Source organism: Ixodes scapularis, unplaced genomic scaffold (assembly GCF_016920785.2).
Source record: "Ixodes scapularis isolate PalLabHiFi unplaced genomic scaffold, ASM1692078v2 PGA_scaffold4__175_contigs__length_147842914, whole genome shotgun sequence".
Taxonomy (NCBI): domain Eukaryota; kingdom Metazoa; phylum Arthropoda; class Arachnida; order Ixodida; family Ixodidae; genus Ixodes; species Ixodes scapularis.
This window is the reverse complement of record NW_024609879.1, coordinates 59586854-59611453: the sequence shown is the minus strand read 5'-3', so window position 1 is coordinate 59611453 and position 24600 is coordinate 59586854. Positions and strand designations below refer to the sequence as shown.

General features: G+C 42.0%; 1 protein-coding gene across 1 annotated transcript in view; it reads right to left on the bottom strand.

Moving 5' to 3' along the window:
* Positions 1 to 9636: 9636 nt before the first annotated feature.
* Positions 9637 to 24600, bottom strand: part of LOC115318769 (disintegrin and metalloproteinase domain-containing protein 8) — a 39450-nt gene continuing 24486 nt past the window's right edge. The window contains exons 7-14 of the mRNA XM_029978484.4: positions 22074 to 22148; positions 21824 to 21984; positions 20428 to 20477; positions 19325 to 19433; positions 16156 to 16320; positions 12728 to 12869; positions 11113 to 11217; positions 9637 to 9669 (exon numbers count right to left, since the gene is read on the bottom strand). Of these exons, the coding sequence (XP_029834344.2) occupies positions 9637 to 9669; positions 11113 to 11217; positions 12728 to 12869; positions 16156 to 16320; positions 19325 to 19433; positions 20428 to 20477; positions 21824 to 21984; positions 22074 to 22148 (840 nt within the window). The remainder of the gene's footprint in view (positions 9670 to 11112; positions 11218 to 12727; positions 12870 to 16155; positions 16321 to 19324; positions 19434 to 20427; positions 20478 to 21823; positions 21985 to 22073; positions 22149 to 24600) is intronic.

Genomic DNA, 24600 nt, shown 5'->3' with positions numbered 1-24600 from the left:
AACACGCGCCCCACTGACACACGCGCGGTACAATGTCCATACAGCTTGCCAATTCGCGTAACGAGTATTTATAAAGCAATTCTCGACGAATTGTGCGGCAGACCAGTGGATTGAATAACAACTGCAACATCTGTGCTCCGTGAAAGTGCGCGTCTACGCCGGAACAATTTAGAAAGCAGGAGAGCATCACCTAGCACGGCACGGGAACTACCAGCTTCAAGGCGGTTCCTCGGTGCGCCGCCCAATCATAAGTCAGCTCTTAGTCATTTCAACCAAGTGGCACCAGGATTACACATTGCCAAGTACGACTTACGGAATTTCCGCAGCTAAACGGTGTATCCAAAAACATTGCACATGCTTCACTCCAGACCTCAAACTTTCCAATGTTCAACGAGAGCACAAAAACGTCACGCTCAAATTAATCCTAGCGATATCCGAATCAATCTGAGGTCCGATCGGCGCAGGGCCGAGTGCCTCTTTCGCGGCAATATCCCCATCGGTCACCAGCAAAATGCATGCCGCTTCTCCGTATTTTCACTTTATACATACGTCAGACATCACGCTGAACTTCCAAGTCGCTTTAGATTGGCCTCATATAACGGCTTCCGCAACTGAAATCAACTCGTTGAGACCAACGACAACGAACAGCGCATCCGACAATGTCCGGCCCACCTGGGGCCAACCATTGCCTGGGCGGTGCCATCTTTTCTGTGACGTGCCTCATTTGGTTTGGTCATGTGACGAGTGGTCAAATTTGCGTACAGTGGCAGCGGCCTTATGGGGGTTACTTTTGAGTGAAGACCGGAATCCCGGTCTATCGCTCTGTGCCCCTCTACCTCGTTGAATCAGCTATACATATGTAATGGGCCTATTTCATTGTCTCAGAGGGACCAATATCGGCCATAAAAAAGTAATTGCTGATCGCGGCGACAATCGCACTTAAAAGCCCCCCAATGACTATTCTCACCATATCACGCCTCGTCTTGGCAACATTCTAAAATACGAAGTCAGTAATATATGGCAAGTGGACGCTTTCAAAGTACCATGTGTTCGCACCGAACGGGGGGATTGTACCAGGGAAATTTGTCTCCCGCCCGCAGGGCCCAAGCTCCGCAACGGACCGACAAATTTCTTGTGCCGTTGGACAGCGGAAGCGCGCCGCTTTTAAAAGTGGCGCGCATTCCGCAGGCGGCGACAGTCGCACATACAATAACAGGCGCGGTAACAACAAGGAACTGCAAAGAAGACGGCATTAGTATTTAGAAAAAAAACAGTCAAACTATTCCGACAAACCATTTTTTAATCGATTATCTGTCAATTCAATATGCATTACTAGTAAGGATGATAAAATATTGCATTGGCAACTGATCAGAAAAGCTCGCGACGCTTTTTAGTCAAAATATCGTCGTCTAAAGACGCCGGCCCTCGGCGCCGTATGCTCGTTCGTTGGCGGCAGGTGGCATCGCGACCGCTTCCGCCATCTCTTGTCTCCCGTGCGAAACGGTGCCGTGTTGTTTGAAGACCGGTGGCTTCGCTGCGTTTACATAGGAGCTAAGCCTCTTTCTTTCTTTATCTTTTCTTCAGGTGAGTTTGCTCTTTGCAATTTTTACAAAAAAAAAAGCACCATCTGTGGGCAACGTTGCACATAATCGTAGCGCTATAGGTTAAGAAACCGAATTTCGCGGTCGATTTAAAGAGCCCGGCCGGTTCTTGGGTAACCTAGAATTGCGGCGTAGAGCGCAAGACGCGCGACGAGGTGTTACGGGCTAAGAACCAAGAACAACCATTTTTCTCTCGATCTTGACATCTCCCGTAATATAAATTCTTAGGCATCTACACTACGGACAACTTGACTTGGAAGGAGCACATCAATCACACCGTACGAAACGAAGGAAGGAAACGTACGATTTTATCGCGCTCATTGTACCAGGCATCCTAGGCTATGCGTCTGCTGGTCTATAAAACTAATATTCCTGCAAAGCTCCACTACGCAAATATAATCAGGAGTCCACATCAAAATTACCTGGTCAAAAGAGTTGTAGCACTACAAAATAAAGGCGCCCGATTTTCTGCGGTATCTACTCTTATTAAACGAGTACCAGGTGTTTAAAACAACATTTGAGTTTATCCCCTCTCGAGATATAAAGAATTATATCGCGCGTGTTTCTTTCGTCGTATTTATTACAGGACTCCACATTTAGACAATTTTTTATGCAGAACTGCTGTACGTATTTCAGCAAGATTTGACAGCTCGCACAAAGAACAACCATTTCCATCTTGTAGAAATAGATATTCTTCATTTCCGCTAATGTTTTGTACGTCTGAGTGGAACGCCCTACCGGAATCTATGGCAACAGAACAGAATGAGCCGGCATTCAGAAAGAAATGTTATACCATGTTTTTAAATTCACCGCCTAATCAGAATTGTGAGACTGATTTGTGTATTCAAGTAAGTTTAAGTGTCATGTTTCGATGAAAGAACTGTTTTATAAATTGACTTTTTGATTTTTTTTTAAACTTCTTTTTAAGATAAAGGTATCAATTTTTAATGTAAGGTTAGCTTTCACTCAGAAAAGGTGAGTCGTACTGGATATTTTTTTCTGAAGGTAAAGTGGAATTTAGCGGAAATATTGAATTTGGACCGTTTTTGTGTGTCTGGAATGTTTCATATCATACTGTTGACCTTCAAGGTGAATTTCTGCATTGTACCAGTTATATGTAATGCGGTTTTAGATTCATTTCAAGAATCCTCGCTCATGTAAAGCATGTGAATTTTTGTCCTGAGTCTAAATATATGAAATAAAATAAAGTGTGCGAAATCTGCCTTAATAAACCATCTTATTTTTCAAACCAAATATACCGATCCTAAGACTTCCTGTCATTATGTTTATGAAGTAGTAATTTGATTGTATATTACAAACTTCGCTAGTTTAGCCGCTTCTCCTCTAGCTTTAGCTGTGTTGAGAGTCGTCAGGCGGGCAATTTTGTTCTCTTGCAGGTGGCAGGTATCTTTGCCATTTTTGTTATCATATAGCTCATTTCCTGTGGTGCATCATGTGTTATACATTTTAATTTTTCTACCATGAATTGCTAAATTTGTGTTTAAGGTGATGCCCGAGGGTAGAATCGACTTTGTTCAATTAAAGAAAAATTAAGAAAGGCACCTGTTACAAGCGATTTCAGGGGCGTTTTTGTTACCTGATGCCGTAATCAACCTGTTTTGAGGAAAGTTGAGATTTGAAATAGCGGCATCTTAGTCGTCTGATTGTCTTTATCTTTATCTTTATTCAGGTACTCACTTCGTCATCAGGCATTACAGTGGGGAAAGGGGGGAGAACAAACAATATACAGACACAAAAAAACTCACACATTCAGCGCGTGAAATAAGACGTCATTAGAAGTTATTGAGACAGCGTGGAATGGAAGGGAGTTTCAATCGCGCGCGGTCTCTACAAAAAAGGAGTGTCGCAGCACGTCACCCTTAAAAGGAATTTTCTCTAACCTTTAAAGCATGGTCGTTCCTACTGGATACGTAAAAAGGCGGTTTCATATATTTATCCTTTCTTATACCGGTTTTACCATAATACATATCGTGAAAAATTTTAAACAGAGGTGCTTTTTACGATTTTTTAATAATTGCCACTTAAGTTTATGTTTCCACTCAGTCATACTTTGTCGCCAATCGTAATTACTTAAAACAAACCTCAAAGCCAGATTTTGTATTTTTTTCAAATTTTTGTATAGAAAAGTCGGTATAAGGTCCCAGACAAGGCAAGCATATTCCAGAATGGAACGAACATGTGAAAAGTAAATTGTTTATCTGAGCGACTGAGGTACAGTTTTGAAATTTCGTCGCAGAAAGCCTAGCATCCGTGAGGCCTTCGACGAAATATAGTCAACATGCGTATTCCAACGCAGATGGGATGTAAAGTATACACCGAGATATTTAAAATCATTTAGGGTTTCTAGATCTTTTCCATTTATCGAATAACGAAATGCTTGCGGTAATACCTTCCTTGTAAAAGTTGCATGTGTGTACACTTTTTCTTACGTTCAAAGACATTTGCCATGAATGACACCATGTATCAATGCTGTCCAGGTCCTTTTGCAAAATAACACATGCAAGCTTTCAGTAACCTATTCAAAAAGTTCTGAGTTTCATAGCTCCTTTTTCATGAAGTAGCTGTATAACCGAAAACTTAAAGTCATGACTACTGGAAATTACAAGTGGCGTCAGACTACCCAGATGCCGGTACTACATTACAGAACTATGTGCTATACTTGTGGATAACGCCGGCATGATACAGCATCACACCTAGAATCAGCAGCAACAGATCACTCGTATGTGTATTGCTTACACCAAATAGTGGTGAAGCGAAGGCCATCTTACTGCGGCCAGATGCAGTCAACAAAAAGACGGAGAATACAGGAGAACTGGCGATAGTTAAAGGGATTGTCCGGTCAAATTTTGTATCCGAGAAAACAATTGAATATCATTGTTATAGCCTCGAGACGCATCGTATGTGCAATATCTGAATTTTATATACCCCTCTGCATGAGTAATTGACTTTATACTGCTCCAATCGCACTCTAGCGTAAACGCTGCATTCGGTGGCAACCTGGGAGCTCTGACGTCACACAACACAAAGCGAGCATTTCTGTCTCGTCGTTTACCTGCGAGTGAACGCCTCAACGTGCTTCGTTTTTGTTGTTGTGCTCAACTTGTTTCAGGGTTGGGTGAAATTTTCTTTGCGCGGTTGGATGCCACAACCACCGGGCAGCACATGCGAGGCAAAAACATGACGTTCCACACTTTTCCGCGAGACGTGCAGTGACGAGCGAAATGCATCGTCGCCGTGCGTAGGGACAGGGTTCCGTCAATATCGAGATCCCGCTTATGCAGCAATCATCTCACAGAAGAGAGCTACGAACTGAGCTCTAAGCGGAGAGAAGGCTCGTAAGCGGAAGTGTGATGCTGTGCCAACGATATTAAGCTACGTCCATCCACTCCTCGCCCAAATCGGATCAATCAATTTGAATATGCAGCGAAACCGAAACCAACAGCTAGACCACCTGGAAACGGTACTAGAAAGTGCATTTAGCACGCGTGGAGCCAGATTATTTTTGACCTGCATGTGAAAATGGAGTGTGGTTACCATTCACCAAGCTCGTCTAAGTCAAGTGACGACATGCATTTGAACGATTCGCCGTTTTACCTTCGACCCGCGGACATCGCCTCTGAGGGAACGACCCGCAACCTCAGCACCGATCCAGTGGATCCGCCGAAATGTGTACCCAGATGCCACTTCGTGTACCTAGTTGCTTCAGAGGCGAAATCTGCATCCTTTACTTTGCAAGCGCTCCTTGTGCTCCTCGTTCGATCGGTGGCCGTCGCAGTTGTGTTTGCGCGAAACGGCGTACGTTTGCGTGAAGCTTATGGCTGTTTTCGAGTAATATCCTGCTAAAAGGCGTCACTTTTTTGGGGAACTGCAATAAAAAAATCGTATTTCAGTTGTGTACAGCCTAAGAAACTATATAATTCAAAACAAAATACAAGACATCCGTCGACCAACGCTTGTTATCCTGACCATCCGACAAACCTTTGCGTTTTGTGACGTCATGCAGCAGCTACGGGTGTCAGCCATTGACACTGGCGAAATTTGGGGTGCAGTTTCGTACACGCGCTCATGAAAGGTTTAAATAATAACGGGAGATCATATATCAAAATGAAAATGACGTTTGTCTGCATGAAGGCTCCCTCAACGTAACGAGCGGAAAAACTTAAGTACTTCCGGTTTCGACCGTACAATCCCTTTAATAATTTTTTGGAACAACCAAGACCGGGGTGAGGAAGCAAAATTTGAAGTATAATATAATTGCTCAAAAGAAGACGTCTCAGTTGAAGAAAAAAAAACAGGCTGAGTTTTTGGTGAGATGGATGACCGAAAGTGTCGCTTGGTGGGCATTCGTGATTGGCTAAACGCTAATATGACGCCTCTATTTTAAATCATTCCGCTTGCACCGAAAATGTGAAAGCAGTGTTAGATTCTGTACCTTAAGTATGTTATTTAAAGACTGCGATGGGTCGAAGCTTCCATCGTGCTTTTAGAGCGTAGCTCTTAGGTGCCCGTTTCCGGCATGAGCGGCATCGCCGTCGGCGTAACCGTGAGGTCACGTGACTCCCCCATGTCACGTGACCCCCCCTCCCCCGGTTACGTGACCCCCCCAGGTCACGTGACACCCCCAGGTCACGTGACCCCCAGGTCCGGGGGTCACGTGTCAAGCTACCCCCCCCCCCCACACACACCCCGAGATCATGTGACCCCCGTAAGGGGAGCAGGAGAAAGGAGGGAAGCAAGGAGGATGAGCAGGGGGGACGAATGAGCAGGGGTGACGAATCTGAATTTTCATTACTCCGAAAGATGATTTTAAACCAGTTTTATCTTTTGTCCCTCGGCCGGCTTCGAACCAAAGCCCTTTCGATCAGGAGTAGCAGGCAGGATAGCGAGGAAGGAGGAGGGAGAAGGAATATACCCTCCCCTTAGTACCCATCCCGCCTCCTCTTCAAAAGCTGCTCTCCAATTTGGCGTTCCAGGGAGTTGTAAAGGGCTTTCACTTTTGAAAGACACCATCAAAACTAATTTGCAGAGTATAAAAAGCAGCCAAGAATACAGCTTTTGGCGTCGCAGCGAAGAAACTTTGGGTCAAGTCTTCGCTAACGAACACCAAGAGGGAGCCACCTAAACATTTCTTCACTAGTAGACTGTCAAAGAAATAACGTGTTGTTTTGATCGTGTTTTGGTTTATTGATAATGAGTCTGAACTTGACTTGTAAGTCAATCTTTTGCATTTTAATACCATGCGTGCCTCTCCTGAATTTAGTGGTTTGTATTGTTGAGTATTCACAACTAATCATGAAAAGGTGTTTTATTGCGAAGCCGAAGCTTGTTTGTGATGTTTGTGTGTGGAATATTATAGTGTTTATTTTCAATATGAGTCCCTCGTTTCGCACACCTTCTCTGCTCAGTGAAACCTCGGTACTGTGAAAAATTAGTAAATCTAAATACCTACAGCTCAGCCCAAAGATCTGAGCGCCCTTGATTGACAAGCATGTACCTCGACCCCAGCCTTTATATTGTTTTGTTTTAAAAGAGAGTGGATGTAAACGAATGGTGCTTTCAATGTTGTTATCTTTATCGCTAGGACTATACATTTCTTGGTTGAATCAACTTTTTCTTTTTTTTTAAAGCAACCATAAACAGTCTTGCGCAAAGCGATTTGACTGTACATGACCTTTTGAATTTTAGTTGCTTTTCTTGCGTGTTTCAAGCCAGTAAATTTTTTTCATTGCCTCCAAGCACTGATGTTGAATGTGATGGCGGTACGAAGATGTATGGCGTAACACGCGGCATCGGTACTTGGGGACATGGAAAGTTATTTTACTGTCTTCAAACATGCGAGAAAAGCATCATAATTGTAAAAGATGTGAAGAAATAAGCATAAGTGACATTGTTTTCGAATACACAGTGCCATAGACGTTCATTTTGGCCGAGAAACACTTTCAGACGACGATGCTTCATAGAGAATTTGGTCAGCTGGTTTTGACGACCCTTTCGAAGCTTCAAAAAGTCGTTGACCCTTTCGCTTTGAAGGGGTCGAAATAGCGATCACCATGGCAACCGAGTGGGATGAGCCAATCACCTTGAGAGGTTCTGTCGTCTGCATGTTGGTATTTGTGCCCGGTTAGCAGGTGGGAAGGCAATGGCGCTACTTTCTCAGATCCAGTGACTTTGGATATGACAAAAAGACTAGGTATAGCTATACAGTTTTCTTTAGTTGGCTGTGTACTGCCTTTATATGGGACAGACAGCACATAATTACGGCGGGAAGTTTCGGCGCGATACGTGATTGGCGGTAACGTCGTTCGCAGAAAAATCATCTATCAATCTGCAGAGATGCGCATCGCACTCTATTCTATATAAATATACCTGGTTACTCTACCTACGAAAGCACTTCGGCGTCTCCTCAGCAGACTTTTTAAAATGAAGTTGGACGAGAACCAGAGCAGGTTGAAGGTTGATATCACGCTTTATTTATAATATATCAACTACCAAACCCTCTTGTTGTGTATTGGCTTTAGGGAAGATAAATGGCCACATGTGCTTACAGACCGCAGATTAAAACCCATAGAGCAAAACTTGAGCTGCAGAACCTAGATACAAAGTAAATCCCCAGGCTTGCACGTTTTAATCTCTATGTGCAATGCACAAAAGTGCGATCGTGCATCACAACAACATCAGGCATTTTAAAAGCGACAGGCCAGCAATCATACTGTTCGGGATAAACTTTTTATCTACTGCAGGGGCACGAGATTCCTGTTAGGGTTGACTAAACTTGTGGGGTCTAAATGTACACAGAACCTAATTTTCGACCATACTTCGTTTTATAACTAGTGAGCAATATGCAAACGCTACTTTGCTTGAGCGCGTGGCTTCATCTAACGTCTTAGTTGGGCGAGAGCACGGGCTAGTGAGCTGCAAGACCACGTCAAATGCTTTTGCCAGCAGCTCTGATGGCGTTGTACACTAAGCATAAAACCAAGTATAACTCGGCCATGTAACACAAAAAAATATCTCGCGCTGCTGCGTCAGATTCAGAACTTGGTATTCTCAGTCGGCGTTTGTGTCTGTTTCTTTTAGGACGGTTGTTTTACTTGCACGGTTACGTATTGAGAAACAAGCGCAGTACGCTTGTTAAAGATACTAAATTATGCATAGCGGCTTGTACAGTCTACAAAGCATTGTTTACTCTTGTGTTTTCCATCGATCAGGTGGCTGGTAATATTGATAAGCAAACAAATAAATAAATAAATGTGTTTTGTCTGTTTGAATAGTATGTGCGGCGCCTCAGCTGTCGCTTAAGTTTATTTGCAGACCACCAGAAATAACCGCTAGTTTGTTATCTCTTTTTCTTCCAAGTTATTTTTTTATGGGGACTGCTATTTATAATGTATCAAAAAACATTTAGGAACTTTCAATTCCCATTTTCGGTTGTCAGGACGGACAGCAGAAAAGCTCCAACACCGTTTTTTTATCACTTTGTTTCAGACTGTAGGGTGTTCTTGACGCATGCGAATATTTTCGTTCATAAATGTCTATTTCATCACAAATCCACAAACTCCTTCAGGAGAGTGTATTTTAAAACGGGATCTACCTAAGACACATAAGGGTCTAACGTTAATGCGAAACTTCGCTCAAACACGTTTTACTGCGCCGCTTTAATATTGGGAGATTCGATTTGTCGCAGGAAGTCTCGTGCATTTTTTGATCTGCAACGACCTAGCGGTACCAGTTTGGTGAGAAGTCTTCTATTACTTTATTTCTGTAATTACTATCGTCATGGTTTGGAAACAATAATTTATTTTAATGTCTTTCTTGTTGGGAGTAACTTTTCTCTTACGTTCAGATGAGGCAAATCAACGTGAGGCGTGACCTAACGTCCCAAGCTTAACGAACGTTGTGTCCAATGCTGATATTTTTATTTCCGTTTAGTTGTCGTAAATCTTCTTGTCATTCTTGCTATATGTGGAGTTTTCAGAAGACTTGCGAGTACAACTATCCTCGGTGATTTGTACACCTACTTCTTGACGCATCTGTGTTTCACACAATGCTGCAACAGAAAAAAAAATAGGTTTGGTATTTTCACTGAAGGTAATTAATTTGAATTTGTTTCGCAATCGATGGGGTGCTTGCTGCTGCAAGGCCTCCACATGGTAACGAAATTATACAATAGGAGTACCGTCACTGACGTAATATCGCATCATGGAATGAAATTTGTAATTTTTACCGGGATTCATCAGGTAACACAATGTGCGGCTCAGACGGTTTATTTTTATCTGTTGAAACAACTGTAGACAAAGTAGCATCATTAAGGTTTGCAAAAATTGTACCAAAAGCAAAGTGGCGGTTTTTACAAGGACCTATTTCGGGCTGTAGACATCAACGCAATACAAAGGTTATCTCACGGCTACTTGTTAAAAGCCATACAACGGGATGCTTCACGTAGTGGGGATTTCTAATATTCTTTAAGAAACGTCGACAGTTTGCCTGACTTGTTAGCAAGACCAATTTCTTGATATAATCCATAATGATTTGCGATAATAAGGACTTCGGATAAATGCATTTTTTATCAATATTTTAGAGGAAGCTTAGAGGCCAATCACCAAGTCATTGTAATAAAAAACTGAGAATGTTTGACGCCATTCTGCTTCACTGCCCTACCAAGAAACCCAGTACACGATTTGCTATAAGGATTATGGAAGTGGAAATCTGCCTTGATTATGTGTGGAATTCAGCTTTTTGGAACATATTCGTTTGACTGCAATATGGATTTCATATTTTAAGAAACAATATCCTTAAAATATCCAACACACTAATACAAAAGTTGAAAGTTATGCGGTTTTTTTTTCTTTCTTCAGACTATCTCTTATATTTTGATTTGTCAGAAAGAAAGAAACATATATTTCCTATATATATGATTCGGTTCTTTTTATTGAATCAAATTTTGTAGTGATTGTCTTGTCATAAATGAGCTCCTTTCCGAAGCGTTCACTAAGAGCTCAGATGGTAAAACACGATCTGAACTGCTGTAGATTTTATCTCAAAGATGAAAGAAATCGCACACCTTTAAGCTGTATCGCAGACTTGATCATTCCTTATTTTCTTGCGGTATCTCTGAGCAGGGATACATATATCGATTTTGATAAACAGGGACGTTAAGCTACTTTGGCAATAGTCACAGCCTGCCTAGGAAACGCTGGGCGTGGTTACTTAATGTCACGTATCTTCCTTCGTGATTGGTTCTCTTGCGTTCTTAACGCTAATGCTGTCATCTGATTGGCTGCAGAGCAATATTAAAATTCTAGGAATTGGCCACGCCCTGGTTTTCGTAGGATCTCAGTGCTTATAGGCTCCGGGAAATATGTATCGAACGCAGACGGCCTGAACCAAAGAGCCTACTTTGGGAGTTTCTGGACTGTCTTGCTACGCGGCGTGAATTTCGCCGGAGTCGTCAATAGAATATTGTACAAGTTGTCAAAGAAATGGCTCTTACGTGTCCGTGTTTGCATTCCATTCCATCCGTAAGCACAGTTTGCATGCATGTTCGGAAAAATTGAGAGCAGCACACTGTAGTGCACTCGGGGAGCATCCCGGTATACTGCAAAGAAGACGCTTAACTTTATGAGGACGTTACAAAAATACGTTTTGTTTTATCCGCCACCTCTCGCGACGCAAGGAAGAGTATTTCGGAAATAAATTTCCGGTAACGTCTCTTTACCGCTAAGGCGTAAATAAAGTTTTGGCCTTTTTGAAGTGATGCAGCACTAGGGACATGGTCTAGCTATGACTCGTCCATATTGGTACCAAAGTTCTCTGTATTATTTTCATGTCATCTGATACTGCATATTAAGAAACACTGTTTCTTCGGTCGCTTTAAATACCGCTTTTCAGATAGTTATCTTTGTGAATGTAAAAGGGTGACTGGTATGCAAAAGTTTCAAGGTGTTGTTGGCGTAGTTTAGTCTGAAGTAATACTATTGCAATGCGTGGTGCGATCAGAATATTCAGACTATTTTGTGGCAAGAAAGGTGAGGGCAGCGCGGTGATGCGTCTGCAGCATTTGAAAACAGAAACATTCGTGTCTTATTATGTCAAAGGAAGCGATATGTGAACATTTACACTGCGCAAGTATTTGTGAACACATGCATGACCGCAGTAGCGATTTCACTGTAGACTCAAAACCTAAGCATTGCGAGCATCAGCTCTACGTAATACTCATAAAATCTAATACAATGACCTGTGACATAAAGTAGCAGGCTTATGTTAAATTCAATGCATTGCGCGAAGTGTATTGGCAGACACTAGCGCCTCATAAATGGCAGAACAAGACTGTTATATTATCTAGATTTCTTCTGCCAATCTTGAAGCAGGAGTCCCAGCAAAACACTTCGTGCAATTTACTGCTCCTTTGCATAAGCCTGTTCAATCATGTCCACAATTTATGTTTTAAGTTTGCCGTGTTTAACGCAGAATTGGTGTTTACCGTTGCTCTGACTTGAAATCTTTGGTGAAATATACGTTCTGGTTGCGCGGGTTTGAACACAAACGCGTGTACCGCAGCTCGAATTATTCACGGAACGACGAACTTTGGAATGACGAGACTTCAGTGTCCCAAACTTGGACTCCTGTGCGAGATTGACCCGCTGCCCTTTTTATTTATGCTAAGAAATCAGTTGTGGAGGGCTTTGATCCCGCAATTTATGGCCCCGTTTTTGAACGCACAGAACGTACTGAATAAGGTTAAGAAGTTAAGAACTATTACTCTCAAGCGCCGAGCTCCATTCGTGTAACGTTACGCTCAAAGATGTTGCTTTCATTGCCGTCTCCCTCCTGTCAGCAAGAAATGTGGCGGTGCCATGCATGCGCCAGAAACTTAGTGAGGTAGGTATATTTGCTAGCACAGAAACCGACTTGTGAGATGGGGCGTACAATGAAACATTTTGTTTCAGGCATAGCGTTATTTACTTTTTTGGATGATATTCAGCTTTTCGTTTGTAAGACGCATATTTTTGCCCGATTAGTCGTTTAAATCATTTACGGTGCAGCTGAATTTCAGGCATTAAAAGACATTTCTTTTTATGAGGTACTGTTAAGGATGGGAAACTTACGTCATAAAAAGTCATAGGACCGAAGTCTGGGAAAGTGTCATGACAAAGTTGTTTTTTCGTCATGTTCGCCCCGGGAAGATCTGTCATGTTTATTGTGTAGTTCTTCTGTGACGTTACATCAAAGCAGGCGTTACCTAGAGTCCTAAAAACAATAAAATAAAGAATGCATGATTATACTCAAAGATCCATGTTTGCTTAAACAATGTTACTTTACCGCGTCGTACTGCTTGATTCTAGATAAATTTTTATCGAATAAAAAAAAATATATCGAGAAATTGCTCTCAACTCACAGTTAAACCTCGTCTTTCAGAACGTTTAAAAATCACCAACATATTGCTCTAACAACAAAAAAAAAACTGATAAAGTTAGAAGTAGCTTATTCCGCGCTTAGAGGGCCATAGTTTTCTATCGCATACGTGACCGATACTGGTTTACAACGTTAGGTGTCGTTAGGACGAAATTATCGCGTCGCGTTGAAAAAGCGAAGTCTTCAGCTCCCTAAGAAGATTAGGGACTGCCTGGCCCAAAACACTTTCTCGAATTCCATCTTTCACGAATGACGTTCAAAGGCTAACATTTACAACATCCTGGAAAGGTCGAATGAAAGCAGTACCCTTTAAATTGGGATGCGACTTTGGCCTCCTCCCCGCAAAACTTTAATAGAAGTTAAATACCGTTCACCAAGGGACATTTGTTTCTTCCACCCTCTCACGGATGCTTCCAACAAAACTGCGCAAATAAGCCTATTTCTGAAGCAGTTTGCCTAGGACTGCATAAAGCTTACTATTTCACAAAATAAACAAAGTAAACAAAATTCAATATGATTATAATTCACCAGGAACTAAGAAGGTATTTTTTTATCTCTATGCCCGACATATTTGTTCGCACTGAGGTCTAGTATTACATATAGATAATATTTATTTTATGTTTATAATAATGAAGATATCTAAGATTGTCAAAGATTGCATTGGCGTGAGACTCATAGAACATAACAGTATTAATGCCACAATATTTCCACAATCAACTTTTGTTCTCGGGAACCTTTTCAACATTTACTACAGTACCTGCCTATGTAAAGTTATCGTTCCAGTGAACACCGAAGCAATGAAGAAGGGCAAAGTTTAGAAACAGTCCTAATCCCACAGTAAAAGGTATGACGCCTTTGTAAGACCATAAACGTTTAGACACAACGTGGAGCCTCGCAGTGAAAATGAGACACAGCATCTTGCAGAGTTCTCCTTGGGGCATCCTTGTTTGATTATATACATAGTACTTAATTCTAGTTCGAAATGGTTTTGTTTAATGTGTATTTATAAGGTTGAGCGCCATAAAAAGAGGGTCGTGATGAATTTTTCGAGACTGGAGCGGCAACGTATAAACACCAATCGTTGAAGCAAAAGGAAAAAAAAAGTTACAGAAACACAAAGTCTCTTTTAGAGTTAGCCTTCCTGTCACTGTTGTCACCCAATTCCAAGTTTGATGTTTCGAAGTTTCAGCTCCAGTCTCGAATAATTCATCAATATGGTAAATATACTGACGAAAAGGAAAACAGCGCGCAGTAAATGGGGACTAGAGGAAGTGCAAACAGGACAAGCGCTGTAAATATACACCAGGTCTCTTGCGCTCTTAGTATAAAATAAGGCTCACCGCAAGAGAAAGAAGTAGGTGAGATTTGGAAATTAGCATTTCAATCGCTGGTATCACGTGTCACAAGGTAGTTGTATTATAACGGCATCTTGTAAACCTTGAGATGGGGAACGATAAAAAAAAAACGGACGAACACAACGTTCCCAATCTCAGGGTTAACAAGATGTCGATTAATTACCAGCTCGCCTGCACTTTCTCACTGCTTACTATTAACGGCAATCAGAATTAGAGGCTTCAGGACTTTAAACAATTCACAAAATTCCAGCGGGCTTCGCGATATTAATCGATCAGGTCTGATAGTGATGTAAAATTATTTCAAAAGGGACGGAAGGCAGCACCATAACTCTCGTGTATAATGTACCTGAAATAGAGACGTGTCAGTTTGGAACGCTTTGTCACTATTTGGAAAATCTCGGCAGCACGATATCGGCGCTTCTCCCAACTACGGGCTGCCGAAATAATAATGGGCAAAAACCGTGCATGTCACACTCCTTCGCATTATTGTGAACACAATAGAGCGTCAAAGATAGGACGGAGGACATAAAGAAGCCTCAAATGTTGAACACAAAGAAGGTTCAAAAATATAACGCGGTGGAGCATGAACGATGAACACGATATTGCATTATGTATATTACACAAGGGACCAGTAAAGGTAGGACAAAATGGAGCATCGAAGATACGACTTAGTGGAGCATCAAATGTTGAATAGGATGGCGCTGCAGATATAGAAAACATTGAAGTATCACAGAGGGGACAAAATGAATATCAAAATGTGGAACACAATTGAGAATCAAATATAGAACCCAATAAAGCATGGGAGACAATGAAGCATCAAAGATGGGCATAATGAATCATTGAGTCTAGAAAAAACCTGACAACCAAAGAAAACACACAATGTAGCGTTAAAAGTACGACACAACGGAGCATTAGAGGTAGGATTGAACGGAGCATCAAGCTTAGACCACAATGAAGAATGACAGACGGGTCACAATAGAGCATGAAAAAGAGGAGAAATGTAGCGTTAAAAATGCGACACAATGGCTATTAAACGTTAGGCAGAACGGAGTACCAAAGTTACAACATAATGGAGTTTTAAAGATAGGACAACATGGAAATTCAAAAACAGGAGACGATGTAGCATTGAATGTACTGCAAAATAGAGTATTAGACGTAGGATTGAACGGAGCACCAAAGTTTGGACACAGTGAAGCATGAAAGGCGAAACGCAATAGAGCATCAAAGGTAGAATAGAATGAACCATCAAAGGTAGGACACAATAAAACATCAACAGTCGGAGAAGCATCATAGGTAGGAAATAATAGAGCATCAAAGGTAGGACACAATTGACCAAAAATAAAGTCCAGAATTAAGTTTTAAACGTAGAACGCAATGGAGCATCAAGTAGAAGTCCAAATAGAGCATCAAGGTGAGGCTACAGCGGAGCCTCAAATCTAGGTCATAATATAAAATCAAAAGTAACAAGGAACTGCAACAAGGTGTAAAGTTGGGCGAGTTGGTTGATGGTCATTTTGAATGGGTGAAAACAGTACAAAAAGACGAAGAACCATTAAGAGGAAACACAAAGACACAGCGCTGTGTGTCTGTGTGTTTTCTTTTATTAGTCTTTCGTCTTTTTGCGTTTTAACCCATTCAATATAATTAAATGTAGGAAGGAAAGAAGCATCACAAGAGGGCATAATGGATCATCAAACGAAGGGCACAAGAGCACATATAAGTTAGGACAAAATAGAGCGGTAATATAGAACAATAGGGAATCGTACCTGACAAACCCCTGCAAATGAGCCAAGGAACACTTAGACCATTGTCCATTCCGAGCGCCGTTTGCAACAGGTGCCATTATGTAGCCTTCACGTGGGTCGCACACAACATATTTGTAAGCAGGGGTGCTATACACCGCTCTGTCTCCGTCGTGTACCATTCCTAGCCTGTTGAGAAAGTTATAATTTCGGGATTTTTTATTGGCGTTCTCGATAAATCGTTAGATGATGCAGGTATAACGTGCATATACAAATGCCATGAAATCCGTGAGGGTTACATTTGAATATATCGCGATAGCTAAGGCAACCTCATTTCTAAAAAAAAAACACAAAAAACTGAATATTATCAATACTGAAAGAAGGGCTACTGCGAAGGCGGCGGGTCAACAGTCATAGTAAAAAAAAAAAAAAAAGAATTCGAGATTAGCAACAAAAATGGGATAAAAAAGTGACAAACACAACACCGTCTCGAAACTCGGCTGCAAATTTATTTTCACGCATCTCCTATATATTAGGCCGCAGCTCTAACCACGCTAAGAGCACCAACCGTCTACCCTATAAAACAGTCAAGGTAGACTAGGCCCTAGCGACGGTGTGGTGTTCGTCCTACTCAATACTGTTTTCACTACGATTGGTATCAAATCTAAATTTTGCTTTGCGTCATTGTACAAATTGTGAGATTGGTGGGATTTTACATCATCATGAATGCTTCATGAAATCACCCACTCCAGCCGCTTGCTGATTTTGATTGGAAGTTTTTGGCAAGATTTAACAGGGTCCCAATGCCAAGAGCTGCTCCAATAAGAAATGTTGTACACAGATACCCCTGGTATCTGCCTTGTTTATAGCTAAAAGTTAACTACGCATCGTGGAACGCTTATCCTTCGCCCAAATGTAGCGCTGTTGATGCGGAGCACAAGCCAGAGTCCCAGAGTTGATCGTTACCTGGCTTAAAATATATAGGCAGTCTTGGAGAACTGTCAATATAAAAATGGCGGTCGATAAAACCCAGGAAAACATAAAAATGAACGGCGTCAGCTACCGTGAAATAGGTCCTATTTTCCCAATAAAATTTAGATAAAATGATTTTAATTTCTTGAAGATAACCTTTAGTTTTAGTTCGTTGCCATCTGCACCGCACAGCTACTGCTATGATTGGGTAGAGGCTGAGCAGTAGGCGGAGCGTAGTTAATTTAGTTTTTGTGTAAAACACAGACATTTGGTTCGGATACTCGCTCTAGTATACTTAAAAGGGTTCGGGAAAACAACGCGTAGGAACCAATACGTTTTACATGTACAATGATTGTTAAATGTTGTCCGGAAATTTGAACCCTACAGAAGTAAACAAAGTCCAACAACCACTAAACCGCGCTAGTGTTTCAAAGTATTCCCCGTGAGCATCCAGCCAACACCGGCATTCATTTGGTAGCTCCCTGATTTTTATAATTTTTGCTTCGGCGTAAAGAAACCTGGGCTGCGTTGCTGCCGTCGGTAGAATGAGTCCGTACGGTTAATTTATAACCGGTTTTTGTCCTTCGCCAAGCGGTTCGCACCTTTCCTACACTATTGACCGTCGTAGCGTTTGTTTTCATTAATGTGCTTGCCATCTCAACATTTCACCTCGTCTAACTTTCACCTTTAACATAGATTTGCTTATGATCCGCTGCTCTACGGCTACGAGCACATTGCCCTAAGTGGTACCGGAAGTTGCTGCGCATGTGTGAAATACATGTCAGGACACCGAATGTTGAAGAAGAATGACGTTACCGTTCTCTGCAATAATAACCGCGCTACTCTTGCTGAGCATTTGTTTTTATAAACAAAGTTCGGGGTAAATTATCAAAGATATTTTTTTTATAGGAGATGTAGCGACGCCCTATTATATTATATTCCTCGTCATGGAAAAGTGTGTAATCAGAGCTAAGGCCATGCAGGAAGTCGGGAAGCAGGACTGATGTTTGTGGGTTTTGTTGAGGCTTATTGGCAGCAAAGATAGTTGTTGTACCCTTCAGGCTTTCATTACGATATCAATGACTGTTGAATAACTCGCAGATAATAGAAAACAAAGTCTTCGGAAGGCGAGAATTTATTTAGGTACGGGTCTCCAATCTCTTGGTAGCAAACCAGATCCGGTTCATCGAAGTTTTCAGACCAGCCCACGGCTGGCCGTGGTCCTTTCAAAGATGCCCGGTCCACTGCCGACTTCCGGAACACGCGCATCGACTGGCGCAAAAATATGTGAACCTAGAAATGGGCGCCGCGACTCGTTCAAAATGCGCAAAATGAGATACCGGAAATGGCAAAAGAAAATTCCAGTTAACGGGGTTCGCTCGCCATAACTGTAAATTGTTATCACCAGCATCACCATTATCAGTCCCCTGCTTCGTATTTAAATTATGTAAAAATTTGAAACGTTATTTGCCGTCTTATGCACATTGTGTTAGCATTAGTTTCATCATTAGTAAACTTCGGCACATCAGCTGCGCGAATGTGCCGAAGTTTACACGCCCCTTGATTTACGCTTTGTGAATTTTCGTGGACACGATTACCGAGTAACGACATATTTACCTCATTTCAAATTGAACTTCACGTATTCATAAAATAATGTACTTTAATACTTTCCCGAAGACTCATTTTTGTGTTTTAATTTTCAGCCAAATTTATTAGCTCTTCCACGTTTATACTTACTCTTTTTTGTTACCGGCCCAAAACTGCGAAAGGTGCCTAATCCAGCCCCTTATTCAAAACACCTAAAGACGCCTGATTTAGCCAACATTACATAACCTTCGAAAAAAACCTCTCATTTTTTTCACTGGCTTCGATTTTGCAGTTGATTAACGTTTATTGAATATGTCGCTGTGCTTAGTGGACAGGGAAACACCTCGCTGATTTTGTTGCCAAACAAGGACCTGTTACGTACCAAAGCGGCGGCATGGGACCTAAGCTTAGAGATAGAAAATGAAAAGCGTGCTCAACGGTTTTGTCCGGTGTATACTTCAGCCTCATTCTGACAATTTTACCGTCAACCCCAAAATCGACGAACTAGAAAAAAGACATTTCCAAGGAGCAACAGCGTCGGCGCGCATTGCCCTTTTAATGCTCCCAAAAGGCTGTATAACATAATTTCGAAGGAAATACAGGCACATAATTTTTTTTTCATGCGCCTACTTACGAGTGTCCCCATTCGTGGACAAGAAGGCCGACCATACTGTATGTATGAGGCTTATCTTCTGTTTCGGCGACGCGGTAGTAATTGCACAGTCCCCCGACGTAGGCAGCACCTGCGCGCAGCATTGAAAAAAACTAAAATTTAAGTATGGAGCAGGACGTTTTTATTTCTTCGCCATTTGAAACCATGTGGACCTGATGCACCGTTAGCTATACTGAGGGGGTTTCATAAATGCAAAGATAAATGAACACCCACAATAATAGTTTATGTTTAATTCTGCAATATAGCTCCTTAATACTATTCAGTAAAATAACATAATCAGAAACAGTAATTAACTTAAACGTAAGTGCATCTCGATTCCTGATAATTTAATGGACAATATCCAAGAGAAAATCAGTTTGTATGACAACGAACATTTTCAACATTTCAGAATAATCCAAACCTAGACACATTGCATGGTGGCAAAATGTAGAGACCTCATTTGGCACCTGTGTGTCCGTAATTTATGATATAAAAAAAATTAAACTTCAAGACCTTTCTCCCGTGCTCAGGAGAATTGAAAAGCTAATTTCTGTTTAGTCTTAGAGACGCTTGTATAGGAAATTTAATCGCCTGTCACAAAGCGCTTGATTTTTAATTCGCTATAAATGTGTTGCGAGGTGACCTCTGAGGCGGGTCCCAAATAACGCAAGCTAGGCTTGAAACGTTTGTGAGTGGAGACACCTTCAGTGCTTGTTTCACATTGCGGGAAGAATTTCTAAACTTTCTCTGTATAAGATACGTAACTTTATTGGTCTTGGTCACACACAATATTTCCTGAATAGTTCGATCTTAAGAGATAAGAGATATCATGAATATAGATATAGATACTAAAATATTCTACATGTTGAAGTACTTGTTTTAGTTCGTATTCATTGCTTTACTTATTGGTAAAACATTTATTTGGAATTTTTGATATTTAAGGTTGTTTTGCGATAAGTACGCTAGTTCTTTGGCACTTATATTACGAATGAGAAAATTTACATATTCCAACGAACCTGTTGGAGCTTTTTTACTAATACAATAATGAAGATAATGCAGCATAAAATATAAATATATATATGTACCTGCGACGCCGGGAAAAAGTGTGCCACGTTGAACATCTGCTAGATCAGTCCTAGAAAGAAAAGTAAGATGGCAATAGAAATATAGTTTAGCAGTATAAAAGAACATTTCACTCACACGCATAATTTTACCCGTTCTCCGCATAATGGAGGAACGGTTCAACCCTGTTTTTACACTAACAGATAGCCTATAAAATGCAGGACTTGGCGAGCTGTATGAATGTAACTGTCGCTTCGCGGCCAGTGGGATTGCAAAATGAACCAATGAGAAATTCGAAGTACAAAACGCGAAGCTTCAGGCGTGAACATTACAAACGATGCCCTGCCTTCTTCGGCTCTCAGGGACAAAAAAAAAAAGCCGATATCAACATCACGCTTCTTTATATCTAAACAATTGAAAGATAAAAAAGAATAATCGCAATTAATTCAGTGATCCACGAAAAGCACCCCTGCACGTGGAGTGAGATGACGTTTTCTTGATTTATTTTTATGTTCATTTATTTATTGTTGAATTCGCCTACCACCAAAAAAAATGCTAAACCCACCGGTTCCCAAAAGACTCCTGGGACTATAGTCCCAGAAGTCTTTTGGGAACCGACAGACACCACACGAACCGGGTAACTATAGTTACCCGGTTGGTGTGGTGCTTTAAACTCTATTACGCGTAAATAAACTTCAAAACATCGCGTAGCCAGAGTCCCAAGTTCTGGACCAATCAAAGGGTGATAAAATAGCAAGGTCGCGGCGTTTACACGTTGTTTTGTTCGAGCTGTCATCGGCTAAATTAATGAACTGCGGTTAGCGCACCATGACATTGAGGTTTCAGTATATGTGTTCGTATTTGTGTATTGAACGCGCCCCGACATGCGATGAAAAGAAGCATGGGAAATTACTGGCTGGCTCGAGAAAACGAAGCATTTTATTAAGGTTTTAAATTTATTTTTACGACTGACTCAAAATAAAAGCGATCATATTACTTAACTCCATGTCGCATTTGTATTATGCCATTTAATATTTACTGGGTGGCTGAGGTAGAAACTAGAAATCAAGCATGCTAAAGTTCGGTAGCCCTCAGTGCCTGGACTACATGCCAAAACAAATAGAATACGTGCAGAGTGGGTGTAAGGAAAACGCGGCTTAAGGTATGAGCAATACCTCTAGCTCGGCTCTTGAGCCAGGGGTAACAAGAGGGCAAACTTGGGAAGGAGAACCCCCTGCACACCTCCATCGCAGAGTATAAAGGGAGTTCTTAATACAGCGTACTAAACTACCGCAAACATTTCTTTCTAATAGTACGTATCTCTGCTTTCTATGATGCACGTTGTTTCGATAATCACATTAGGATACTAGTTTGTTTTATAAATAAACAAAATAATGCATTGAGCTTGCTTGTACTTACGACGTAACCAAGGTGACGAGGTCTGCAGTAACATTAATCATTCCCCAATTTACTGCCGTCGCCAAATTCTCCAACGTTTCTCCAGAGATCGTATACCTTGTAGTATAACCGGGCGGCTTCAAAACATCTTGAGCCACTAGTGTTCTCGTAATCGTGTTCTCCTAAAGAAGAATGGGATAGTAAATGACACACCTCTTAGGAGCGGGCATTGAAAAATGTTTGCTTCAGAGAAACTCGTAAAACAACGTACCCCTGTCAGGTCAATAACAGCAACAAGAACAAATTGAACTTTTGGATCCGAAGTGACGTCGTATCGCATGTTCACCTTGAAAAAGGGTGTGGTAAAAATTAGAACGAGTTTCATATCAGCGTCCTCCGAACTCGCAAGTAGGCGAAGCCACCGAGCGTAAAGACGCCAAGGAGAGAAGGTGAGCAGCTACTACCTAGAAACGCGTGAAGCAAAAACTGTAAAACCCTCACGGACGCGACGTGAAAAAAGAAAATTGTGACTAAGCACACATCATTTTAATTGCGGAAAATTTGCTTAAGCTCTATCAAAATACATGAAATAATGGTAGATTGAGTTTTTATATGAATATAGTAATTGATATGCGAAATGCGCTATTTAAATTCCAAATAAAGATAAAACGCAACAAGATAAAATCAAAGTAAACAAACAGGAAACACGTTTTCTGTCAAACATGCCGAAAGCCGATGAAGATGGACAAAAAAAGATGACACTTAATATGGTTTTTATGTTTATATGTTTTTAATCTGTCCTGTCCAGTGTGAGATTTGTATGTCCACAACTTTATTAGATATGTTTATACAATTCTGAACAAAGCGGAAGCGCTGATTACGCTGAATATTTAAAGCACCGTATCCACGCCCTTTCTCTACAGTGGCACGATGAGAACGACAAAACGTCTCTTTTTGCAATGTCCGGACTCCACCACTTGTCTTTTGCCGTCCACCGTGCTATTAGATGAGAGGCGACGCAGGAAGGTTTTGAAATACCAAAGCCTTATAAAAAGTAAAAAAAGCTCGCTCCGGACGCAGCACGACTAAAGACTTTCATACCGTTCTAATCCTGAAGTGGATTGTGAATTTAACTGCCTCCTTTACGTATTTAACGGTCCTTCAACAATCAATCAAACCTGCTGGGGCAATAGTTTTTAAACCATCTTATTGCCTGTTGCAACAATTTTATTAACTGCGGGGCGGTTATACGGTGTTTCGGTCTTGAGATGCCTAGTATGGTAAAAATCACGTTTATGCGTTTCAATAAGACCCCGAGAGGGGGCAGCCAGTTGGGGGCGCGTGCTTAACCCAGCTCGCTGGTGCTGTTCTGTCTCTCTCGGTGTGGTCGATCCGAATTATCACGACATGGTGTCAGAAGTGGGATACGAGCGGCCACAGCAGTGAAAAAGGTAGGCGTGACGAGCGGCGGTCACACCAGAAGAGGCGTCCCACCGGGAAGAAAGAAAACGGTCGGGTTGTCCGGGTGCGTCAGAGACAAAGATGGCGGCGGGCGAGCATGGGGAAACCAGGCCAGACTACGGTTTCGTGCCACCGACGGCGTTTGATTTTCAACGCCAAGAGGTGTGGACGGCCTGGTCCAGTCGTTTTCTCAGGTACAGAAGGGTCTCGCAACCCATGGAGGAAGAAGGAGCAGCTCAAGTAGACGCTCTAATCTTCTGCCTAGGGGGAGATGCTGAGGACATATTCGCCGCAGCAACGCTGACGGAAAAAGACAAAGTGGACTTCGAAAAGGTGCTGGAAGTATTCCAAAATCATTGCGTCGGAAAAAGAAACGTTATTTACAAGCGAGCGAGGTTTCATCAACGCAAGCAAGAACCTAGCGAGACCGTCGAGGCCTTCGTAACGGCTTTACACAGACTGGTGGTCCACTGCGGGTACGGAGCACTCAAAGAAGAATTGGTGCGCGACCACCTGGTGGTCGACTTACAGGACAGGAAGCTGTCAGAGACGTTACAAACTGATCCCGAACTCACCCTGGAGAAGGCGGTATAAAAGGCGAGACAAAAGGAAGCCGTACGAAGGCAGCAGGCTCTCGTGCGCCAGGAGAACCCAGCAGATGAACTGTCTGTCGACGCCCTCCGGAAAACATCGATTAAAGGCTGCTCCAGTTTCGGAAACCAAACAAACGAGACTGCGGGGTGGAAGAGCCCGCTACACGGTTGCGGGATGTGCGGCGGACAAAGCGTTCATAAAAAGAGCAACTGCCCGGCATCCACGTCCAAATGTCACTCATGTGGCAAGAAAGGACACTGGAAAAAATGTGCAACAAGAAAACTCTAAGAGAAGTCACCTCAGAAAAGAATGAAACTTTACAAGAAAGATGGTCACTCGGCACACTCAAGGAGGGTAGCAGAGCATCAGCATGGAGAAAAGAGCTCAGCGTCAATGGAAAGCCAATTACTTTCAAGATTGACACCGGGGCAGATGTAAATGCTGTGCCACTGAGGGCTGTTAGAGATGTGAGTGCAGTACGACCCGCTGCAGTGACACTCTACGGCGCCGGCGGACAGCCACTGAAGGTGTTGGGAAAGGTTCAAGCCACCCTAAGCTGCGGAAACAACAGCGTCCGAGATGAGATGTATGTTATCCAAGGGCTGGAAGAACCTCTGCCGGGTCGTCGTGCGAGTACAAGTCTAAAGATTGTACAGCTGCTGCAAGCGGTTACAGCAGACCCAAGTGCCAAGTACAAAAAAAAAAGTTCCCAGGAATGTTCAAGGGTCTCGGGGAAACGAACG